At 43.4% G+C, this 22,736-nt stretch overlaps 1 protein-coding gene across 1 annotated transcript in view; it reads left to right on the plus strand.

Annotated features, from left to right (window-relative positions):
* AUTS2 (activator of transcription and developmental regulator AUTS2) overlaps nt 1-22,736 on the plus strand; it is a 659,999-nt gene that overhangs the window by 608,782 nt on the left and 28,481 nt on the right. The window contains exon 7 of the mRNA XM_033171799.1: nt 21,743-22,217. Within this exon, the coding sequence (XP_033027690.1) occupies nt 21,743-22,217 (475 nt within the window). The remainder of the gene's footprint in view (nt 1-21,742; nt 22,218-22,736) is intronic.

Consider the following 22,736-nt stretch of genomic DNA (forward strand, 5'->3'; position numbering starts at 1 on the left):
CAATTGGCCATGCTTCCAGCCACACACCTGCAATTCTGCAGCTTCTTCCCCACAAGAAATAGGGATTGGGGTGCCTGAGCACCTGTATCTAGGGACCTGCTCTTTGTGAGTAGACTTCACGCACTATTGTAAATCATCTTAAGCTTATGTGGGATTGGAGGTGCTACCTGAGCCTTAATAAACACTGGTGCAATCAGGGTTGATGTAGATGCATATCCGATAGGCCGTTCTTGCTGTGTTAGCCACTGTTCAGGGATGATGGTAGTTGTGGTCAGACATCACCAAGAAGGCTACAGGTTGTTAATCCCTGCTGGATAGAATTGTGACCTTGATAGAGAAATAATAAAACTCTTTATCTGTGAATTGCTGACAAAATGCTAAGATATTTGGGTCTTCTCTGCCTTGGTAGTAGTACAACATTTAGTCAAGTGTGTGTGTGTGTGTGTGTGTGTGTGTTTATGTATCTATACTACCATGAAGATTTTGTGAGAAATGGATGTTGTGATATCTGTTCTGGTTCCTTAAGAATTTGAGCCTGTTGATTTTAGCCAAGTCGGTCTAATCTACTGGCAGCTTAAAAAAAATGGTAATATTTACTAATGCATAATTTTTTATCTGTCCTGACGGCAGTGTTTACTTAAGAGATTAAGCTTTTATTTAACTTTCTCAGGAAAGACTTATCAACACCAGATTTTGTGTCTGTCTGTACGGAGTATAAACATTCTGAAAGCCTAGCTCGAAACATGATTGATTTATCAGGGTGCATCCAGATGGCAATTCCCCAAGGGGCTAATTCAGAGCTGTAGCACTGACAGGATGGGAATTATCTTGGAGAGCGGAGGACATCTTGCTCTTGGGCCTAGTAATCCTCCTCCCCTTCATGAACCCATAAGGATTTCCTGTCCAGATCCCAGTGAAGAGCCTATGCGATAGGATGGAGCAAAGCAGGCTAAAGGTTGTCATGCCCTCATGGAGTCCTAATTTGCCTTCCTGCTAGTGAAATTCCTGGCTGGCTACAGCTCAAAAGCAACTGTCAAGTGCTCCGTGATCTTGTGGTGAAGGATGCGGGTGGCGCTGTGGTCTAAACCATTGAGCCTCTTGGTCTTGCCGATTGGAAGGTAGCTGGTTCAAATCACTGCGACAGGGTGAGCTCCCGTTGCTCTGTCCCAGCTTCTACCAACCTAGCCGTTTGAAAGCATACCAGTGCAAGTAGATAAATAGGTACCACTGCGGCGGGAAGGTAAACGGCATTTCCATGCACTCTAGTTTCCGTCGCAGTGTTCTGTTGTGCCAGGAGCAGTTTAGTCATGCTGGCCACATGATCCAGAAAGCTGTCTGTGGACGAACGCCAGCTTCCTCGGAAAGCGAGATGAGCTCCACAACCCCATAGTCGCCTTTGACTGGACTTAACCATCCAGGGGTCCTTTACCTTTTACTTTTTTAATGTAAATCTAAACCTAGACAACAACATGGGGCAGCTATATAAATTAAGTAGATAAATAAATATGGGGAAAGCAAAATGTCACTTAGAGAAGGATCTGAAATATTTTCCTTGAAAGTTGAATTTGTTTCATTTTGCATTATTTCATTTGATGTTTTAATGTGTTGCAAACTGCTTGGATATCTTTTTCATTGAAATATAATGCAGTCAAATAATGAAAATAACAAAAGCAAGAAATCTCATTGGGGGGTGGGGGGAATGGATGTCTAGACATTCTGTTGTGGCAACCGTAACCTAAGTTTAAGGTTCCAGTTACAGGTGGGTAGCCATGTTGGTCTGCCATAGTCGAAACAAAATAGAAAATTATTTCCAGTAGCACCTTAGAGACCAACTGAGTTTGTTCTTGGTATGAGCTTTCGTGTGCATGCACACTAAGTTTAAGGTGCCATTTGGTAATTAGCTGATATATATCTGAGTTTCTAACACCGCACCTTTGGTATGATTCAACACAGAGGTTGTTATGTTCATAAGCACAGGCAAACCACTTGCACTTAAAGTGGCACAACTGCCATGAAATCCTGGCAGAATTTCAGGATTCACTTCTTTTAAGGTTATCAGGTTTTTACTTTTTGAAATGTTGCTTTTGCAGGATACATTTAACCAGCTGGAAATGTGTTGATTTGTTACTTGCCAGTAAAAAAATGTTCTTAGTCATTAGCCTTTTTTTTTTTAAAGTTCTCTAACTGCAATCCTATGCATATGTACACAGAGGGTCTTTCTGTCCTTACCATTTAAAGCAGTTGACAGGGTTTGGGGAGATTTCTTTTGGCATTCTGTCACACAACATTCATCTAGGCTTCCAGAATGATGTATTTAGAGAGAGACATGCTCCCCGCACCCTTCTACTGCAAGAAAGAAAGGACTGTTGCAAAACATCAGGAATGGATCCTCAATATCTTCATTTGTGACACATGTGTACAAACATCCTCCTGGTTTATTTGTGGAGGCGTTGGCAGCTGATGGGTGTGGTTTGGGAGACATCTGCTTTTGTCCCCAAAGCCTCTTGACTGGTGAGAGCTGTCAGTTGGCAACCTCAGTTCAGAGGAGAAAAGTGGCTGGCAAGAGACAATAATACCGAGTCAACGCACTGCCCATGGCAGCGAACATTAGCTGCAGACAAAATTCCATCACAACAACCTGGTTCACCATGGCTCAGGTAGACACTGAGTTCCTCTTCTAATCTCCAGAATAGAATTCTGGAACCCCTGGGCATTAAATACACCCCCTCAAAAAAATGTCACAAAAAGGCTATCTCCGTTTGTTGTTGTTGTTCAGTCGTTCAGTCGTGTCCGACTCTTCGTGACCCCATGGACCAGAGCACGCCAGGCACACCTATCCTTCATTTTAGTAGCTTCGAGAACACTGTCCAACCATCTCATCCTCTGTCGTCCCCTTCTCCTTGTGCCCTCCATCTTTCCCAACACCAGGGTCTTTTCTAGGGAGTCTTCTCTTCTCATGAGGTGGCCAAAGTACTGGAGCCTCAACTTCAGGATCTGTCCCTCCAGTGAGCACTCAGGGCTGATTTCTTTGAGAATGGATAGGTTTGATCTTCTTGCAGTCCATGGGACTCTCAAGAGTCTCCTCCAGCACCATAATTCAAAAGCATCAATTCTTCGGCGATCAGCCTTCTTTATGGTCCAGCTCTCACTTCCGTACATTACTACTGGGAAAACCATAGCTTTAACTATACGGACCTTTGTCGGCAAGGTGATGTCTCTGCTTTTTAAGATGCTGTCTAGGTTTGTCATTGCTTTTCTCCCAAGAAGCAGGTGTCTTCTAATTTCGTGACTGCTGTCACCATCTGCAGTGATCATGGAACCCAAGAAAGTGAAATCTCTCACTGCCTCCATTTCTTCCCCTTCTATTTGCCAGGAGGTGATGGGACCAGTGGCCATGATCTTAGTTTTTTTGATGTTGAGCTTCAGACCATATCTCTGGTTGCATGCTCATAACTCTGACATTTACTGGGTGGAGGAACACAAGGTTATGTAAGGGGTGACACCATACCCACAGAATCTTTCCCCGTAGATAGTAGGCACAACCTACTATTAGTTTGGAAAATCCCACACTCGCTCTCTAGTAACAGTGACAGGTGACGAAATGTGCAGGGTATCAGCTACAAAGATCAGACATCAACTGTATCACTGTAAATAGTAAGTGCTTTCAGTGGCACTTAACTCTCAGGTCAGTGTGTATATAGGATTGCTGCTCACTTCTCCAGGAGTAAGCTCCTTGGGAGTCAATAGACCACACTGTCAGACATTTGTGGGCCTTTTCATGTCCAACAAGAATAACAGAAGCTATTCTTCCAGTTGACAAAGCCTTCTTCAACTTGCTTGGAGGCAATCTGCTGACTGGGCAAGTGGCTATTTGCAAGCCTTAACTAGCACACAAGGGTGTGTTTTCCAAGCACAGACATGGGGAAGCCCTCATATTTTGTTGGTGGACAATACAAGTTCAGTATCAGCTTGTTCATTGCACTTTCAGCCCATCTGCCTCCATCAGGCAGCATCCATTAATTGAGAATCTTGAAAAGAAATGGATGAAGATAAACATTATTTTTTATTTTTATTTTTTAAAAGCTAATTCTAGTTAGTTAAACTTTTGGCCCTGAAGGCAGTGCAAGAGAGGCTGTTTGCAAACCTAATGGCATGTGACCCGCGGGTATAAGGCAATATAATAATAATAATAATAATAATAATAATAATAATAATGAAAATAGATCTAATAATGTCAGAGTATGGGTGGGCTGGACAATGAACTGTGTGTGTTAGGAAGGTTGTTGCTATACTACGTTGGAATAGAGATTTGTACCAGAATACCTATGACGGATCATGTCATTCCTACATTATAGTGATAATGTTTTGGGTTGTTTGTTTTTTTAAAGGTTGTCATTGTGCAATGCAGCTTTACCTTATCTCGGTAGTGTATAGAGGCTTGTTGGCCAATGCGCCTTTTCCTGCCAAAAGAAAATAAATCGAATCAGCTCACTCATGATAGTGTGCACTCTTCTAACTCAAACTAATTGCTTTCCTAATTGATGTTTGTTGAACTTTCTCCATTTCATTGAGTGATTAGGTACAAAAAGCTAACAGTTGACATCTGTAGGCGCTTAACTGGTGTCTGTAATTACTGTTAATGTTAAATAATTGTTAGTTAATTGGAGTGATAACTGACTGAATGCAATCCAGATTGAGAAGAAGTTTTTAGAAAAGCAACTCCCAAACAAACCCAAGACCTAGTTAAATAAACATACCTCTGTGCTACCAGTAGAGAAAATATATTTCCATGGGGAAAAGAAACAGATCACCTCCCATCCAGATGGGAAAAGCTCCCTCTGTTTATGAGAGAAACTGAAAATAGCTTTGACAGTCACAATCTTTTTCTTAAGCCATGACCATCCACCCAACAAAGCCAGCTCTAGGATAGCTTAGCTGGTAGAGCATGAGACTCTTAATATCAGGGTTGTGGGTTCAAGCTCTACGTTGGGCAAAAGATTCCTGCATTGCAGGACTAGATGATCCCATTGGCCCCTTCCAACTCTACAATTCTATGATTCTATGTAACAACTCAAACAGGCTCACATATGCATACCCTGGCAAGGTGACAATTCAGAGTGATTGAAAATGTCAGATATGGATTGCATCATTAAAATGGCTGTGAGATTTTTCACCCCAATAGGAATATTGCAAGTTGCCTTACACAGGGTCAAACCATTGGTCCATCTTGCTCTCTGTTGTCTCCAATGACTGGCAGTCAGGGTTTCTCAGTCCTATGTTGAAACACTAGCAATTGAATCTGTGACCCTCTGCACGAATAGCAGATGCTCTACTACTAAGCCCATTCCAGGCAATCACATGACTTGGCGCCTCTTCCTTATCTCTACCAACCCTCCAACTGAAATGTGGGGGGTTAGAGACATTGGGGAAAGGTGAAGTACCCTTGTCAGCCGTAGTTGCTGCCATATGACCTTTCTCTCTCTCTGAGCTTCAATGGAGGTATTCAGACTCCTCGAAGCCCCAGCCATGTTGTCTCCTCCACATAAGAGAAGCCCCACTGGGTAAGGATGGAGAAGGCCAAAGACCCTAACGGTCCCATCCAAATTTTAGCCTTTTTTGTGAAAACAGAGATCTGATTATAGATCTTCTGGAACTTGGGTAGTTTGGTCTTGAGTCCATTCGTTGTAAGCAAAGAACACATTTATCGCCTGCTAAGGGTTCTGCATAACTTGGGACTTCGCAAATTGATTTGTCAAACCCCGCAAATGTTGTCTCAGTATCCGGTTTATCTGTTTATTTTGAAATTAGCCTTTATTTTATACCGTGTGGATATGGGATTGGAAGGATAACAGTCTTTGTCTTTGCTTCCCCCTCTTATTATCTTTAAAAAATATTAATATCCTTCCTATGCACCATAGTTGTCATGGTGTCTTCTCCTTGCCAGCTACTTTGAATCCTCTTATCTTACTCGAGCCCACTAATTTGCCATCTGGATTTTTTCAACCCCTTTGCTCATCCCCATCACACCCTGGCATGATCAGCAACCACCTGGGGACCTCATTATACATTGCTGTTGCAGTGTGGGCCAAAAATAGCTTTTGACAAAGTGTGCTGAACCCCCTTCAGCCTCCAGATCTTTGACAAACAAATAATTGGGTGCATCACACCTTCGGCTCCGAGGAGTTTCTGACAAGGACTGTGGGCTTGCCGATCGCAACAGTCAGCTCACTCCTGGTGCGTATCAGGGTGAATTGTTTGAAGAGTTGCTGGTGCTGACATCCCAGAATGACAGCCCTAGAAAACAGGATCCTCATTACAGTACATGCAGAGGCAGGTGTCTCTGGTGACATCTAGGTGTGCAGCTGATTTCCTAGAACAGATGTTGAGCTGGGAGAGTGGGAGCAGTCGTTCCTTTTTACAAATGTGTTAGGCTAAGAATGTAAAGCTTCTCATTTCCCTGGGTTGTTGTTTCTTTAAGGAAAAGACAAGAGAAACAGGTTGCTGTTGTTGCTTACGATTTATATCCCTTCCTTCCCAGGGAAGCAAACACATAGAATAATTGAATGGTAGAGCTGGAAGGAACCCAGGAATCATCTAATCCAACCCCCTGCCATGCAGGGATCTTAAGTAGATCATACATGACAGGTGGCCATCCAGCCTCTGCTGAAAAACCTCCAAGGAAGGAGAGTCCACCACCTCTTGTGGGAGTCCATTCTATTGCTGAACAGCTCTTGCAGTCAGAAAGTGCTTCCTGGTGTTTAGTCGTAATCTCATTTCTTGTAACTTGAATTCATTGGTTTGGATTCTACCCCCTGGAGCAGGAGAAAACAAGTTTCCATCTTTCATATCTAATAAAACTATGAAAATATCTTAGAACAATTCCAATACAGATCCAGACTGGGGAAGATCTCATCTTAAAAGGCTTCTTGGGTCTTCATAGAATCAGTTGGAAGGGACCATGGTCGCCATCTAGTTCAACCCCCTGCAGTGCAGGAATCTTATGCCCAATGTGGGCTCAAACCCACAACTCTGAGATTAAGGGCCATGTGCTCTACCAACCAAGATATTCAGTAGGCACTGAAAAGACAACAGAGATGGCAGCTGTCTTATGTGTAACTGGATGGAGTTACAATTTAGGTCCCTAACTGTTGGATCTGCAAGATGCCTTCACTTGCAGAGCACAGCGATCAACTGGGTATATAAAGGGTGAGGTGATCTTTCAGGTCACTTCCTATGAAACATTTGAAAATGACTTCATAATATAGTAGGAACATATCCAACAGCTGTACCAACTGAGATTAAAAACAAACAAACCCTGCGCTTGTAGAATGTCTTTGCAAGATGCCAAAAAGACAATAGGGAGATGGTGTCTGTCTGATAAATAGCAATTTATAGGTCGCTGTGTAGCTGAAGTTCTCCATGTGGCTTACATATACAAAGGCAAACAACCCAAAACCAAAACAAGAAAGAACCCAAATTCAATTAACACATCACCGTTACAAAACCACAAGTCGCTTTAAAATAGCAGAGGGACGTCAACATACAATGTTAAGGACAGTTATTAGTTATAATTAATGAGATTTTTTGTTTTGTATTGTGGTTATTGTTTTAGGTTTGTTTTTATTGTAGGTATGTTTTTATTGTAGGTTTGTTTGTATTGTTGTGTTGATGTTTGATTGTGTTGTAGTTGTTTTCGCTTTATAAAAACCAATAAATGTTTTTTTTTTTAAAAAAAAAGTAAATAAAATAGCAGAGGGGAAGAAAATCCAGTAATCTAAACTGAATTAAAACTATAACGTAATTTGAAAGGAATGCAACATATTTTTCCGTTCCCTCATCTCCCCGCCATCCTGACTCTGAAAAAGTTATTAACGCAGGCACCAGGAAGGGGGCATTGCCAAAAAGGCACTTTCGTCCATATCAAAGGGCACTTAGAGAGGATGGACTTGGGTCGTGATATGAGTGTTTCGTTAGGTAAATGTGGGAGGAGGCAAAATCTCCTGATATAATGTAAATACATGGACTACATCTCATGTCTTGTGGGCACTACAGAACTTTATCGAGAGGATGTGAAACCATTATTTATTTCTGGAGCTCCTCATTCTCTCTCCCTCTGCCCTCAACCCCACTTTGGGATTATTTGCTCCCTGTTTACATTACTTCAATACAAGGGTTTGATGGGTGTTGGATGGGCGTTGGAATAGTTTTAATTTTATGATTGTTTTATCACTTGTGCAGTTGGCACTCTGGGCTCCTCTAGGAGCAAAGGTGGGATAGAAATTTAATAAATAAAATTAACAAGGAGGGGGGTGGGACTAAGACAATCTCCCTCCTGAGGTTGCAGATGTTTGATGATGATATGACGTTTAAGCTTGGTGGCAGCGGCCAAGATCAGCAGTGGCGCTTAGTGCCATCTTGCCTTATCTCCATGTGTGGGGCTTGGCATCTTCTTGGAGCCATCCTACGCACCTTCAGTCTCTTCAAAAAGATTAAGAGCTTTGGCTTGCCAGCCTGACAAGGAGGGAAGTGTGGAGGTGTGAGTGTGCGCTAAACGCAAAGCTAATGTGGCCTTTATGGAGCAGGAGGATTAGGCTGGCAAGTTTATACAAAGCCAAGGAGATCTTTTTGCCGAACGAAATGTGCAGCTGAGAAATATGAGCGGGAGGTCGATTGACACCTGAACAGCCAGGAGGGAATAATTAGGGATTCACTATCTGTAGCTCCCAATGGCCTCTAGCAGCGTGTGGTTTTCGAATCATTAATCTTATTTGGGGTGTCTGTTCGCGTGTGCACCTATGTGGTGGATGTCTTAAACATACATTTGCCATAACTGAGCTGTATCAATGCCTCAACTATAGTCAGGTAGTTGCCTTGCAAGCTTTGACAGTAGAGACCAAGCTTCTAGTCCTGAGTGTTTCAGATGCACTTTATTTATGCAACCCTCTAGCATAGTGTTCTGTAGGTGGCTTACAATAAATAAATAAATATGTATGCACACACACAGAGAGAGAGAGAGAGAGAGAGAGAGAGAGAGAGAGCTAAAATGCAAAGTAAGAAAAATGGATGCTACATGAACATAAGGGGGGAGCATACCCTCAGTTTAAAAACAGATTTATTCATTTTTTAAAAAAACAACAACAATAACAACACAGAGGTCCATACTAAGATTTTATTTAAAGGTCTGGGTAAACAAAAAGGTTTTCGCTTGGTAGGGATGGAAGAATCCAGCCATTTCACCCACTTTGCCAGTTGTAAGTTCATCTCTCCACATTTCCACACCAGTCTGGTTTATTTATTTATTTTTTAAAAAAGTTTATAGAACTCATGGAAATTCACCAGCATTTTAGTATGAAGTTCTCCTAATATACACATGTTTGTATGCAAGTTTGCCTAACACACATTTCGGCAAGTCACTTTCCCCTAATGTGCATTTTTTCTGTGTTATTTTCACTAATATATTCATTTATGCGCACCTTTCACCCTACTGTATGCATTCTTGTGCCCCTTATGTGGCCATAGAGCAGCACAGCAAAATTTGGAGAAGTGCAGATTACAAAGGGCGACTGTGTCTTGGTTCTCGTCTTGTTTCGGAAAGGGTGAATTTGGTAGGTTCGCCTTTTAAATGCAAACCGAATCGGATTTCTCCCCCTTCCCTATCAACCTGGTACCAAAACGATCTTAAAGATGGTGCCAGCTGAATCTCCCCGAGAAGGATGCCCTATAACCAGGATGGCGCTATTGAAAATGACCTCTCCCTAGTAGTTACCCACTTCCCTCCATTTGGCAGAGCAACCCAAGCAGGCACCTCCAAAGGGGATATTAAGGATCAGGTATGGAAGTGAGAGCTGAACCATGAAGAAGACTGATCGCCAAAGAATTGATGCTTTTGAATTATGGTGCTGGAGGAGACTCTTGAGAGTCCCATGGACTGCAAAAAGATCAAACTTATCCATCCTTAAATAAATCAGCCCTGAGTGCTCACTGGAAGGGCAGATCCTGAAGTTGAGGCTCCAGTACTTTGGCCACCTCATGAGAAGAGAAGACTCCCTGGAAAAGACCTTGATGTTGGGAAAGATGGAGGGCAAAAGGAGAAGGGGACGACAGAGGATGAGATGGTTGGACAATGTTCTCGAAGCGACTGGCATGAGTTTGGCCAAACTGCGGGAGGCAGTGGAGGATAGGAGTGCCTGGCATGCTCTGGTCCATGGGGTCACGAAGAGTCGGACACAACTGAACGACTGGACAACAAAAGGAACTTAAGGGAAAAACAGTGCCATTTTTCTAGAAAAAGAGGTGCCAGCCCTCACCATGAACACCTCCCTCCTTCTCTTAGAATGGCAATGGTGCCTACCTGAGAGGTCCTGGAACTGAGTTCCGGTGAGTTTTAGTTGAAAACAAGCACATGAGAGTAGGCAGCATTTTTGGTAATGTGGACCAAAGTCAATTTGAGAGCTTTGAAGGTTAAAACCGGCAGTTTATTTATTTATTTATTTGTAAATAATTTTTATTACATTTTTTAAATAAAAGAACAATAGAACATCAAAAAGAAAAACAAAACATACAAACAAAACACATACATTCCACAAATCATTACATTGAAATTTTCCATTGTATGGTGACTTCCCCCAAGCCCCGCCTATGAGCTTCATTGTGCATTTCTCTCCTGTAGCAGGTTCTTTTTCTAGACATTTAAATTGTAAATAATAATAAAATCAATACTTTGCAAAACATCAAACTATATAAGTTACGGATAACCTAACTGTACTCCTATAAGGGCATTCTATATGTTGCAATATTTCTTCAAATACTCTTTAAATTTCTTCCAATCTTCTACTTTCTCTTCTTTCGGGTCAGGGATCCTTCCAGTCATCTCGGCGAGTTCCATATATTCAAGCATTTTCATTTGTCATTCATTTATCGTAGGAATATCTTGCGTAAAACCAGTTACAGGTAGGTAGCCGTGTTGGTCTGCCATAGTCAAAACAAAATAAAATAAAAAAATTCCTTCCAGTAGCACCTTAGAGACCAACTAAGTTTGTTCTTGGTATGAGCTTTCGTGTGCATGCACACTTCTTCAGATACCAAGTGTGCATGCACACGAAATTTCATACCAAGAACAAACTTAGTTGGTCTCTAAGGTGCTACTGGATGGATTTTTTTATTTTTTATTTTTTATTTTGTTCCAACATCTGGAGTCCATTATCTTATTCACTCCTGATCTAGGTGGGCCCAATCTGACTTGGTAGAAGACAGCATTCTATGCTCCTATATTTAAATCCTGCATTCTCTCTCTTTTCCTTTGAAGTCTTAGTTGGTCTCTAAGGTGCTACTGGAAGGAATTTTTTATTTTATTTTGTTTTGCGTAAAACCGGCAGTTTAAACTGGGCCTGGAAATAGTCTGAGACATAGTTCGGCTGACAAAGCACACACTTAATATGAAAAAGCACACAAGGCTAGTCCTATGGGGCCTGCCCCTCCACTCTCAGACTGCCCTCAACCACCCTCCACCTGCTTGGTTTTTTATTTACAACCAGTCCAGGAGGATGGCACCAGCATTCCTCCTCCTCCTCCTCCTCCTCCTCCTCCTCCTCCTCCTCCTCCTCCTCCTCCGTCTCTGTATTCTGTAGGAATTCTGCGGGAAGGAGGATGGGGACAAAAGCAGAATAATTTGGCTCTGCCATTGGTTCTGTCTCCACCTACTGGGCAGGATTCCTGCATTGCAGGGGGTTGGACTGGATGACCCTTGGGGTCCCTTCCAACTCTACAATTCTATGACCCCTGCCTTCTGCCCCATCAGCCACTGCATTCCTATTGTCTTAGACTTCTCACTAGAAGCCTGGGGGGGGGGGGACACCTCTTCCATATAAGCCTGGGTAAAATGTGCAAACTCTGGGAAATTGTGCAGTTTGAACCTCCTTCAGATGAAATTTTAAACTTCATGCCTTTGGGCTGCTGGAGGAGAGTCAATAGTATGAATGTGAAGGCATTGATTGTTTTGTTTGCTGTCAAGGCATCAGACGTGCTGATCTAGCTCCCCGAAGCAAGTAAACTCTTGCCTTCAGTTACAATGAAGAAGAAATTGATGTCGTGAATGGATGCGACAAGACTCTTCCTAGAAACACCTTTCCAGATCCAAAGATCTTCTTTTGAGGTCTTGTTGGGTGACAACTACCAAATGATGCGATTCAGCTGTCTATGAAGGAGAGAGCTTGCTTGTGGTGACACTTTGCTTATGGAGTTGTCACCCCAGGGAGGCTCACCTGGCACCCTTTTTGTGGCATTTTTCACAACAGGTGAATAGATTTTTATTCCTCCAGACCTTTTGCTGTTTATTAATTTGTTTGCTGGTTTGCTTTTTTGGGATTTATATCCTGTCTTTTTGCCAAGGCACTAAATAGATAGTTTGCATTTTTACAATTTACAGTTTTGCACTTTTCCTACCTCACTCACCAGCAGTTAAAAATATAACACAAACAGCCCCACTACCAGCCTTCTTCCTTCCTTCTCCTGGGGCAGAATGGCATCCATTCACCCATGGCAGGCGGGGGGAGGGGGAACCATCTGAATAATGCAGACCCTGGTGGTGTCTCTATCTGCTTGCCTTGCTATCAAGCAAACTTTTAAACAACCTTGTGTTCCAAATAAACATTGGGCTCTCACTGTTTTAGGTGTTGTTGTTTTAAAGACCATAGGGTGTCTTTAAACATTAAGTTAAAGTCACTTGGTGGTATGTCTCTTGCACTGATGAAATGCTGTTGTGCAAGATTGTAGTGCAACAGATTGCACAACAAGAATCAGCGGGTGTGCAGCAAGTTTCCTCCAGCATAACTGTTTGCTTTTTGCTCTGTAAGTTGTTCAGATAATATTGTTGCTAGTGGCAGCTGTAGAAATTCATGTAGATGTTGTTAACAGCCTTCCAACATCAGATGGGATATCTGCTTTGATCATTACAGGAGTGAAGTGTGTGTGTGTGTGTGTGTGTGTGTGTGTGAAGGGAAACCTGGGAAAAGACCATGAGTGTAATCATCAAATTGTTGCCAGTGAACAGGCTAGCACAGGTGTGAAGCAATGGTGTGTAGTCAGTAGGGCAACTAAGCTAGTCCCTTAAATGTTCCCGGCAATTTAGAGCATTAAAGCTTGGTGCCCCCTTCCCAAAATCCAGTAAGCTTCTGCCTGGTTTAGGGCAGAAGGCCTGATGCTCTGATGGGGTCCAAGAGCCCTCCTGCCACTTTCCCAAAGCCTGCCCAGAATTGGGAAGGAAGCAGCAGGGCTGCAGCATTCTGTCAGAGGCCTGTTACCTCCTTCCCAAAGCCCAGAAAGCTCACATGTACAACATCACATACGCAATGTAGCCCCCCCATTGCCCTCACGAGCTAGCACCTCTGGCCCTAACTGTTCCCCTACAAAAATTTTTACTGCATGCCACTGGTGTGGAGAACCTTGGGCTCTCCAGATGAACAACAGCTCTCATCCCCCTGCCAAACACTCTGCACCCCTAGGGTAAAGCTCAGGAGCAAAACACAGTCTTTGCTTCCTGGACGTTTCTGATTCAGTCCTTGGCACCTCCTGCTAAAAGTGTCTGAAGTCGGCAAAGAACTCATTGACCTAAGACCTTGCAAAGACCTGTTGTGAGTAAGGAAAGGCAAAACTGGGTGCCTCCAGCATCTGAGGCTGCATTCTAGATTCCCTGCAGTTTCCAAACCATCTTCTAAAGCAAAGCTACATACAAAACACTGTAGAGGTTATCACAGCATAGGTTACTGCAGCCAGGCTATCTGTGCTTTGACATATGTTATTTCTTACTTTGCGTATGGGATATTTTGAGAGTTGCTTGTTAGCCTGTGAAGTTGTCCACCTTCCTTTCTCCCTTTTGGATGATTGTGATCATGAATACTTGCTATGCATCAGGGACAGTTGATGTGATGATAGCCAAATGATAGCCACCATTCCTGACCTCTGGTCCTGCTGAGGAGAGGGGGCTGGTGGAAGCTGAAGCCCATGTCTGGAGATGGGAGGCTACGTTTGCTTTTATCTAGCTGTTGAGGGGGTATCAATGGGAGTTGTACTTGAAGGAGACCCCGTGGTCTACCTCTGCTATATAGGATTTTGCACACTAAAAGTCTGTAAGGCAAGCTTGACTTTGAGCTTTTCAACCATAACAGACTCTTCCCCATACAGAAAGTTCTCATTTAGCTTTCTTTTTAGAGGAAGTTATTTCAGAAAACACCAATATCCAATCCTGGATGCTTGCTTTAATACTTTCTGCTTTTAATGTGTGGCTTTCCCGCCCTGAGTTAGTAGCTCCTAGAATTAGAGCTTTGTTTTGTTTTTAAAGTACCACTTTTTGATTTAATAATGCGCTCTGTTTATCTGCATGTGGAGAAATGGCCCCCTTGTGGTTAGGAAACCAGCTGTTTAAAATATAGATTTGTCCAGGGCTCAGACGGTTTATGCCCCTCTTTCCATCTTCTCCCTCCACAGAGTGTCACAAAGAGTTAGGAAGCTAAACCCATACTGCCCATTTACTGTCTATCCCAAATGACAGCTGAACAAATTCAAGAAGGAAACAACAGAGGGGGTATTATGTTCTTGGAAGGATTTGCACTCTAGGGAGCCAGTTTTTAGAGCAGAACTTGGCTGAAGGATGAAAAACACGTTGTTTTATTACCATAATTGATGGAGGCGGTTGCGTGTTTGCATTTCAGCAGAGGCTCCTGCAATGTCGGCAAGCAAAAGCTCATAGATTTTGCCTTCATGTGGCATTTGCAGCACACTTGGAGCCTGTAATCTCATTTCCCATGCTGGGGGGGGGGAAGCGTCTTTGAGTGCTGTGCTGGAGGTGCTTATTATAATTTGGTATTAATCTCCTTTTAAAAACTGCAGTTCCCAGAGATGGCAAAATGGGATGTCTGGGAAGCTCAACAGTAGAGGACATGTTCTGCATGCAAAAGGGGCTCAAGATCGACCCCAGGCTTTTGCCATTTAAGGATTTCAGCCAGTTGTGGTTGGGAAAGACTAACCATTTGGCAGGGTAGTGGGACCAGTGCTCTGACTTGAGTCATGTCCCTACCACACATTTATTTATTTTTTGCCAATAAATTTTATTAAATTTTCAACAATATAACACAACAAAACAATAATGAAATAACAAAAATTATATAAAATACAAAAAAGACGATAAAAAATACAAAAATACACAAAAAACCCAACAACAAACACAACTATAACACTATAATCATTCTCTTCCTTTACATTGTTAATTGACTTCCTCACGTCCCCTCCTTCTGCTTTCATTGTATAACATCGTTAGTAAATTCTTAACATTATATAATCATCAGTCTATCCTAATCTTATTCTAAATCTTAATTTCCTTATCATGCTTCTATCTTTATTTAATCTTATCTATTTTCCATAACTGTAGCCTACTATATCTTCTAGTTCAATTCTTAAATACTAATCTTAGCATAAGTTTTTAAATACTCTTTAAATTTCTTCCAATCTTTCTGTACCGCTTTGTCCCTCTGGTCTTGGAGTTTTCCGGTCAGTTCTGCGAGTTCCATATATTCAATCATTTTCATTTGCCTTTCTTCCACCGTTGGTATCTCTTCGGTTTTCCAGTTTCTAGCTATTAAAATTCTTGTGGCTGTTGTGGCATACATAAACCTACCACACATTTAAAGCACACAGCGTCCCCCAAAGAATACCGTGAGCTGTTGTTTACCCCCTCAAAACTACAATCCCGGACACCACCTTTTGCACTGTTAAGTGGACAATTCAAGAAGGTTCCAACCAATGAACGGATTATATTTGTGTGCAGTTACAACAAAATCTGCTGACCCTGTTCTTCTGTACTGTAATCTGTATAGTGACTGTAGTTCCGCCACCCTCAAAGGCACACTTGGTGGGGACGCAGGGGAGGGCCTTCTTGGTGGCTGCTCCCAGACTTTGGAACTTCCTCCCTAGATAAATTAGACTGTCTCTCTCTCCTTATTGCCCTTCCACTCTTTTATTCCAAGAGTCGTTTCAGAACTGTAATTTTGTTTTTAAAGGAAAAGGCTTTTAATAGTGCTGTGCTGTTTTTACTACCTATATTTTAATAGATCTGTTTATTATATTGGTTCAATTCTACTAGAGTTTAATTAATTTTGAGTGATTATTAGGGCTGGGTGATATCAGCTTTTCAACATTGCGGTATATCGCCAGCCAAACAGCGTTCTGGCACTATGGTGTTGAAAAAACAAGCTGCGTTGGCCTCAGCCTATGAGGCGCCGGGTGAAATTGCCACAGCTGCTAGCAACACTTGCTGGGGGAAGTCACTAGCAAAGGGACTCAGGAGCGATGGCAGTTTCACCAGCGATATACCGCTGAATGAAGCCGACATCACATTCTGCTCCTCATACCGGTCCTGGACGATATATTGCCCAGGCCAAGTGTTTATCCTTTATATTTTTTTTGGTTTTCATATTTTGTCTTTTAATTTGTGTAAGCCAGGCATGTCCAAAGTCTGTTTTGGGGGCATAATCCAGCCCCCTCCCAGCCGATTTTATCCGGCCCCTGTGGCAGTTTATTTATTGGAGTCAAATCCTTTAAAAAGCTCAAGAAGTTCAATACTAAAATAAGCTCAACAACTTTGGGGGTAAAATCGGGGGGGGGGGGAGGTTGGCCCTCACGGATGTTAACTTCACCAAATCTGGCCCTCTTTGAAAAAAGTTTGGGCACCCCTGGTAAGCTGCCTCGAGTCCCAGTGTGGGGAAAGTGTGTGATATTTTTTATTATTATTATTATTATTATTATTATTATTATTATTATTATTATTATTATTTATGAGCCAAATCAAATTTTCCATGAAAGCAGTAAACTACAACTTTTGGCTACAAAAGAATAACATTACCATCAACTAATGGATGCAAGTTGGGATGAATGGGTCGGTCTTTTTCTGCTCCATGTAATTTTCATTTTTCTTTTTTAAATGCTTTATTATTGGTTTAAAAACATAGCAAAACAGAAAACCTCCATGTAATTCTCATGTGGGTTCGTTCATAGGTGTGTTCTGTCTGGTTTCTGCATCATTCTACATTTTAGAAATAAATGCACCGCATGCTCACAACGGCTCCGTTCCCCCTCCCCTGTCCGTGACAGTATGCTCAGTGTCGAAGGAGTCAACACAGGCAAGAGAAAGTACTTCTGTACACAGTAATTGTTTATGGAATTTGCTACCACAAGATGTAGTGATGGCCCCCAACTTAAATGCCTTTAAAAGAAGATTAGGCAGATTCGTACCAATGACTACGAGGTGTGCTGGCTTCCAGAACCAGAGCCATTACGCCTCTGAACACCAGTTGATGGGGAACCCCTGTAGAAGAGACTTGTTGTTGCTGTTGTTCAGTCGTTCAGTCGTGTCCGACTCTTCGTGACCCCATGGACCAGAGCACGCCAGGCACGCCTATCCTTCACTGCCTCTCGCAGTTTGGCCAAACTCATGTTAGTAGCTTCGGGAACACTGTCCAACCATCTCATCCTTTGTCATCCCCTTCTCCTTGTGCCCTCCATCTTTCCCAACATCAGGGTCTTTTCTAGGGAGTCTTCTCTTCTCATGAGGTGGCCAAAGTACTGGAGCCTCAATTTCAGGATATGTCCTTCTAGTGAGCACTCAGGGCTGATTTCTTTAAGAATGGATAGGTTTGATCTTCTTGCAGTCCATGGGACTCTCAAGAGTCTCCTCCAGCACCATAATTCAAAAGCATCAATTCTTCGGCGATCAGCCTTCTTTATGGTCCAGCTCTCACTTCCATACATTAAAGGTAAAGGGACCCCTGACCATCAGGTCCAGTCGTGTCCGACTCTGGGGTTGCGGCGCTCATCTCGCTCTATAGGCCGAGGGAGCCGGCGTTTGTCCGCAGACAGCTTCCGGGTCATGTGGCCAGCATGACAAAGCCGCTTTCTGGCGAACCAGAGCAGCGCACGGAAACGCCGTTTACCTTCCCGCTGGAGCGGTCCCTATTTATCTACTTGCACTTTGACGTGCTTTCGAACTGCTAGGTGGGCAGGAGCTGGGACCAAGCAACGGGAGCTCACCCCGTGGCAGGGATTCGAACCGCCGACCTTCTGATCAGCAAGCCCTAGACTCTGTGGTTTAACCCACAGCGCCACCTGCCCCCATATCCCACTTGTGGGCTTTCCGTAGTAATCTGCTTGATCTCTGTTGAAACAGGATGCTGGACCAGATGGGCCTGATCCAACAGTGCTCGTTATATTGAGGTGGGGGACGAAGCCAACTAAATCCCACTCACAGTAGGCCCATTGAAGCAAATGGATCTCATTTAGTCGTGCCTTTTCATTTCAGTGGGTCTACTCTGAGTAGGGCTAACAATGGGCACAGCTATCTGCCTCTAGAAACAGGAGTTCCCCATGAGAGCAGTCGATGGGGTTTTATTTACCATGTTCTGTTGCATGGTTTTCTTCCATTATTTAGATACTGCGGCTGAAGAAAATTCAGCTGTTTTTAATAAAGTCTGATTTGCTCGTTGAGCAGTGCCTGGCGCTGCCAGCCAAGCTCCCAATTACCAGGGTTTTCCGTAATACAAGGCCTCTGATCCTGCTGAGGCCTGGTGAAAGGGGGTGCGGATGGGGGCTGAGGTCAATGCAGCCTTTCCTGATCCGTAATGAATGTTTACCCAAAACGACAAGCGTAAAATGGAATCTTTGTACGGACTGCCAACCCCCTTCTCATCGCTACGCCTCCCCATTTTTACAGAGCTAATTTGAGTAAAACGAATACAGAGCTTTCCCTCAACATGTCTTCACCAATTTCAGCAGCCAAGATAAGTCACGAGCCTCTGGTAAGGTGACAGGTGGAAGGCCACGCTCCAAGTTTGTCCTCTGGGAAAGGAGCTAGGAAGGCTACAGAAGCAAAACCTTTGTTTAAAAGAACTTTAATAAATGGGCAAAGAAATAACCTGTCTCCAGCATCCAATAATACCCATATAATCTGGTAAAAGGAACCAACGCTGCCGTTCTTACCCCCAGTCAAGTCCTGTTTGATGCTGTGACGCTCTTAAGTTGCTCCTTAATGTTGCAGTTTGGGGCTGCAGTTGAGAATTCTGATGGGAGCTGGAGTGGAAACCGCCAATGTTCACTTATTCGTACCAGAAATCGATCCTGCAAATACAGCTGGCTTTCCCGGTAGTTGTTGCTTTCAGTTTGCAAAGAAAAAAAAAACACGGTTATGTCTCCCCGCCCGCCATTTGCATCGTGTTTCCTCTGCATTGAAACGATTGGGATGGAATAACACAAGGACAATGTAGTTTTTGTACATAACAGCATAAGTTATGTCATTTTGCTGCAGCAGACCGTGCAATGTGGTTTTTGATGGGAGGTGAAGTGCAGTGGAACGGAAGCAGTGCTGCGTGCAACAAAGACGAGCAGAATAAAAAAACGGTGCCTTCTAACACCCCTAGCTGCAGGCTACCAGTTCCCCCTGCACCAGGCACTATTGGAGCAAATAGATTTATATTAAAAATTATAAGCTGTTTTATCATTACCTCAAAGAAGGAAAGCTTCTTCTTCTTCTTCTTTTTAATTGTGTCTGTGTTTCACATTCCTATTCATGAATCAGACAAATATCTGGCATTTGAGAGAGATCAGGCATCTAACACCCAGGTGAAAGTGGACCACTCTGTGTGTCAGGGAGTTCCACTGGAAAATGCTTTGTCCCTTTTTTATGGGGGTGGAGGGAGAAAGTTTATTCACGGGGGATTTCTAACAGGAAGGCATAACTCTCTAATTATTGTGACCTCTCCCCCTCCCTTTCCTTCAACATTACAATTTTTATTTCAGGAAAGGTTCTTGATTACACTATGTACTGGTTGTTGCCCTGTGTGCTTGGCATGGCATCCAGGGAAGTGGGATGCTGGAAGATTCAGGGAAGGCAAAATAAAGTCCTTCTTCACACAGCACATAACCTATGGAAACCAATCCCACAAGAGGCAGTAATGGCCACCAATTTGGATGCCTGTAAAAGAAGATTAGACAAAGTCATGGAGGATAAGGTTATCCAAGATCACAATGCTCTACCTCCACTGTTGGAGGCAGTGGAGCTTCTGAATGCCAATTGCCGGGAACGGCAGGAGGGAAGAGTGCTCTTGTGTTTGGGTCCTGCTTCTGGGCAGTGCTCAAAATTAGCCTGGCACAAGGCACATTTTGCACCTGGCTATTGGCCACTTGCGACCAAGACTGAAGATGCCTGGGCACCAGGATGGTGCCTCAACATCTCCACCATCTGGAGGTGCACGCTGGGGGATTCATGGATCTTGTCTGTTGTTTTCACACACTAACATCCTTTAGAATTCTATCCATGATATTTTATCTGCACAATCAGAACGAATTACAGAAACCCAAAAGATTTATTGAAAAATACCACTGACCCCCAAAAATGGCAAGTAGACATTCTGTTTTGGCAACTGTAACCCTGGTTTAAGGACCCATTTGGTGCCTAGCTTATATATCCAAGTTTCTAACACTGCTTCTGGGCTTTCCTCTGGGAAATCTAGCTGACAACTGTGATAACAAGAAGCTGAGACAAGATGGGACACTGGCCTGATCCATCAAGTTCTTCTTGCACTCTCTTTTCCCTCCAACTACTTTTTTCAGCAGCATCCCCTTCTTCTATCTCTTAGACCCCTTTTCCTTTCTTTCTCTGCAATCCTAAACACACCTACGTGGGAATTAAGCTCATTGGACACACAGTAAGATTTAATTCGGAGTAAACTCACATTGGCAAAAGCAAACAAACAGATAAAGAGGGAAATCCAGGAATCCTGGCATTTTCATTTTGAGCTGCATACTTTCCATTGTGGGTCTAAGAGTAGATGTTGTTTTTTTGGTGGTGATGGTGGGGGAATTAAATCCAGGAAATTGCATTGAGGGAGGAACAGGTTGCCAGCCCCCCCTCCAATTCTTTGATTAAATTCAGACCGGCCACAGCATCCTCAAACATCCAGAGAGCCGATTGTGGACATCTCCTTTCTTTTGGCTCTAAGTGACCTGGGCAGACCAAATTGCATTAACACCCTGTGGTGAAAACAGTGTTACTGGGCAAATCTGGCCATTTTGGTTTCTCTCTGTTACTCATTTTCCCAGTTCAATTTCGCAGATTTCCACAACATTTCGAGAATTACTTTATTTAGAGAAGTCCTACTGAAAACCCATCAGCATTTTAGTGCAGATTTTGCTTAATATGTTCATTTTTGCAAGCAGTTTCCCCTAACATAACATGCATTTTGTATGTTATTTTCACAAATACAGGCATTCTTATCCACAGTTCATTCTAAGTTTGCACATTGTTGTACACATTGCTTGGTTTGAGAATTTCAGTTTGCGTGTTGCTTTCAGTAAGTGCACATTAGGGAGCTTTGCCTTTAAATCCAAACCAAATCAATTTTCTCCCCCATCCCTTCAGCAGATCTCTTTCCACTCAGCTTTACAGCCCTTCATTTCCTTCCTCTTTCCTTCCACTTCTCTCTCACACCGAAATCTGACTGTTTGTGAGTGTTCTATTGCCACCAACTTCATTTTCCTTGAGGGAAGAGAACATAACCTCAGTGCCGCTAGCTGAATGCAGGTAGCGGAAGACTAGTTTCAAGATGTGCTGGAAACCCTGGCTTCAGTTTATGATTTCTTTCGTCATGTAATTTGGCATGGTGTAACCTTAACCCTCCTTTGTGCCATCTCTTCCTGTTTCCAGATACTGACTTAGGAGCTGGCATATTAACGGAAAATGAGGACCAAGATGCCAGGGCGTTGGCAGTCCCCAAAATATCGGGATTAGAACGGAGTCAAGAGAAGAGCCAGGAGGACGGGAGAGATCCGCTGCTTGACCCTGTCACAGCTAAAGAGCTTTCTCCCCAGGTTTCTCAGGCTTGGACCCTGCCTCATTTGGAACCTGCTTCAGAGCCACATTCTCCTAGTCCTGCTGCGATCCAGCCAAAGGAGCCTCATCAGCCATCGCAACCTGAAGCCCCCCAGAGACTGCAGGCCTCGGGAGAGGCTCAGCACTCCACAGGCCCCCCGACTCCCACACAGCGCCCGCCAAGGCCGCCCTCTCCCGGGCAGCCTGCCCGTCAAAACCTGCTGTCTGCCCAGCTCCGCCCTCCCTCCCGCAGCCTCGCCCAGCAGTTGTCGGCGTATAACAGCAGCAGCTTAAGCCTCAACAGTCTGAGGTGAGTCCTCTTGGGTTGCATTTCCCAAGCGTCTGCTGTCGTTGAAGGTGCTACCTAGAGCAGCAGAGGGTGGTCCATTAGGGCAAATGGGGCACTGCCCCACCAATCCAAGGGAGCCTCATGACTGCAAGGAGATTTGAACCCGGATTTCCCAGGTCCTAGTCCAACACTTTAACCACTGCACCACTCTGGCTTCCTAGAGCCCTTCTGCTCAGGGGCAGTTCTATAAATTAAGTAGGTGAATTAATATGGGGAAAACAAAATGACACTTAGACATATTCTCCTTGAAGGCTGCATTTGTTCTATTCTGGGTTTTAAAAAATGTCTCAGTGAGCTTTGAGATTTCTTCTTTAAACTATAAAGTGATATGGAAATGAAAGCAGCAACAACAAATTTCACTGGAGAAGGGTGCCTAGACATTCCATTGTGGTGACTTCAACCCAGGTTTAGGGTGCCGTTTGGCAATTAGCTTACACATCTTGAGCTTCTAACACTGAACTGACACCCACTACCATTGAT

This window comes from Lacerta agilis, chromosome 15 (genome assembly GCF_009819535.1).
Source record: "Lacerta agilis isolate rLacAgi1 chromosome 15, rLacAgi1.pri, whole genome shotgun sequence".
Classification (NCBI taxonomy): domain Eukaryota; kingdom Metazoa; phylum Chordata; class Lepidosauria; order Squamata; family Lacertidae; genus Lacerta; species Lacerta agilis.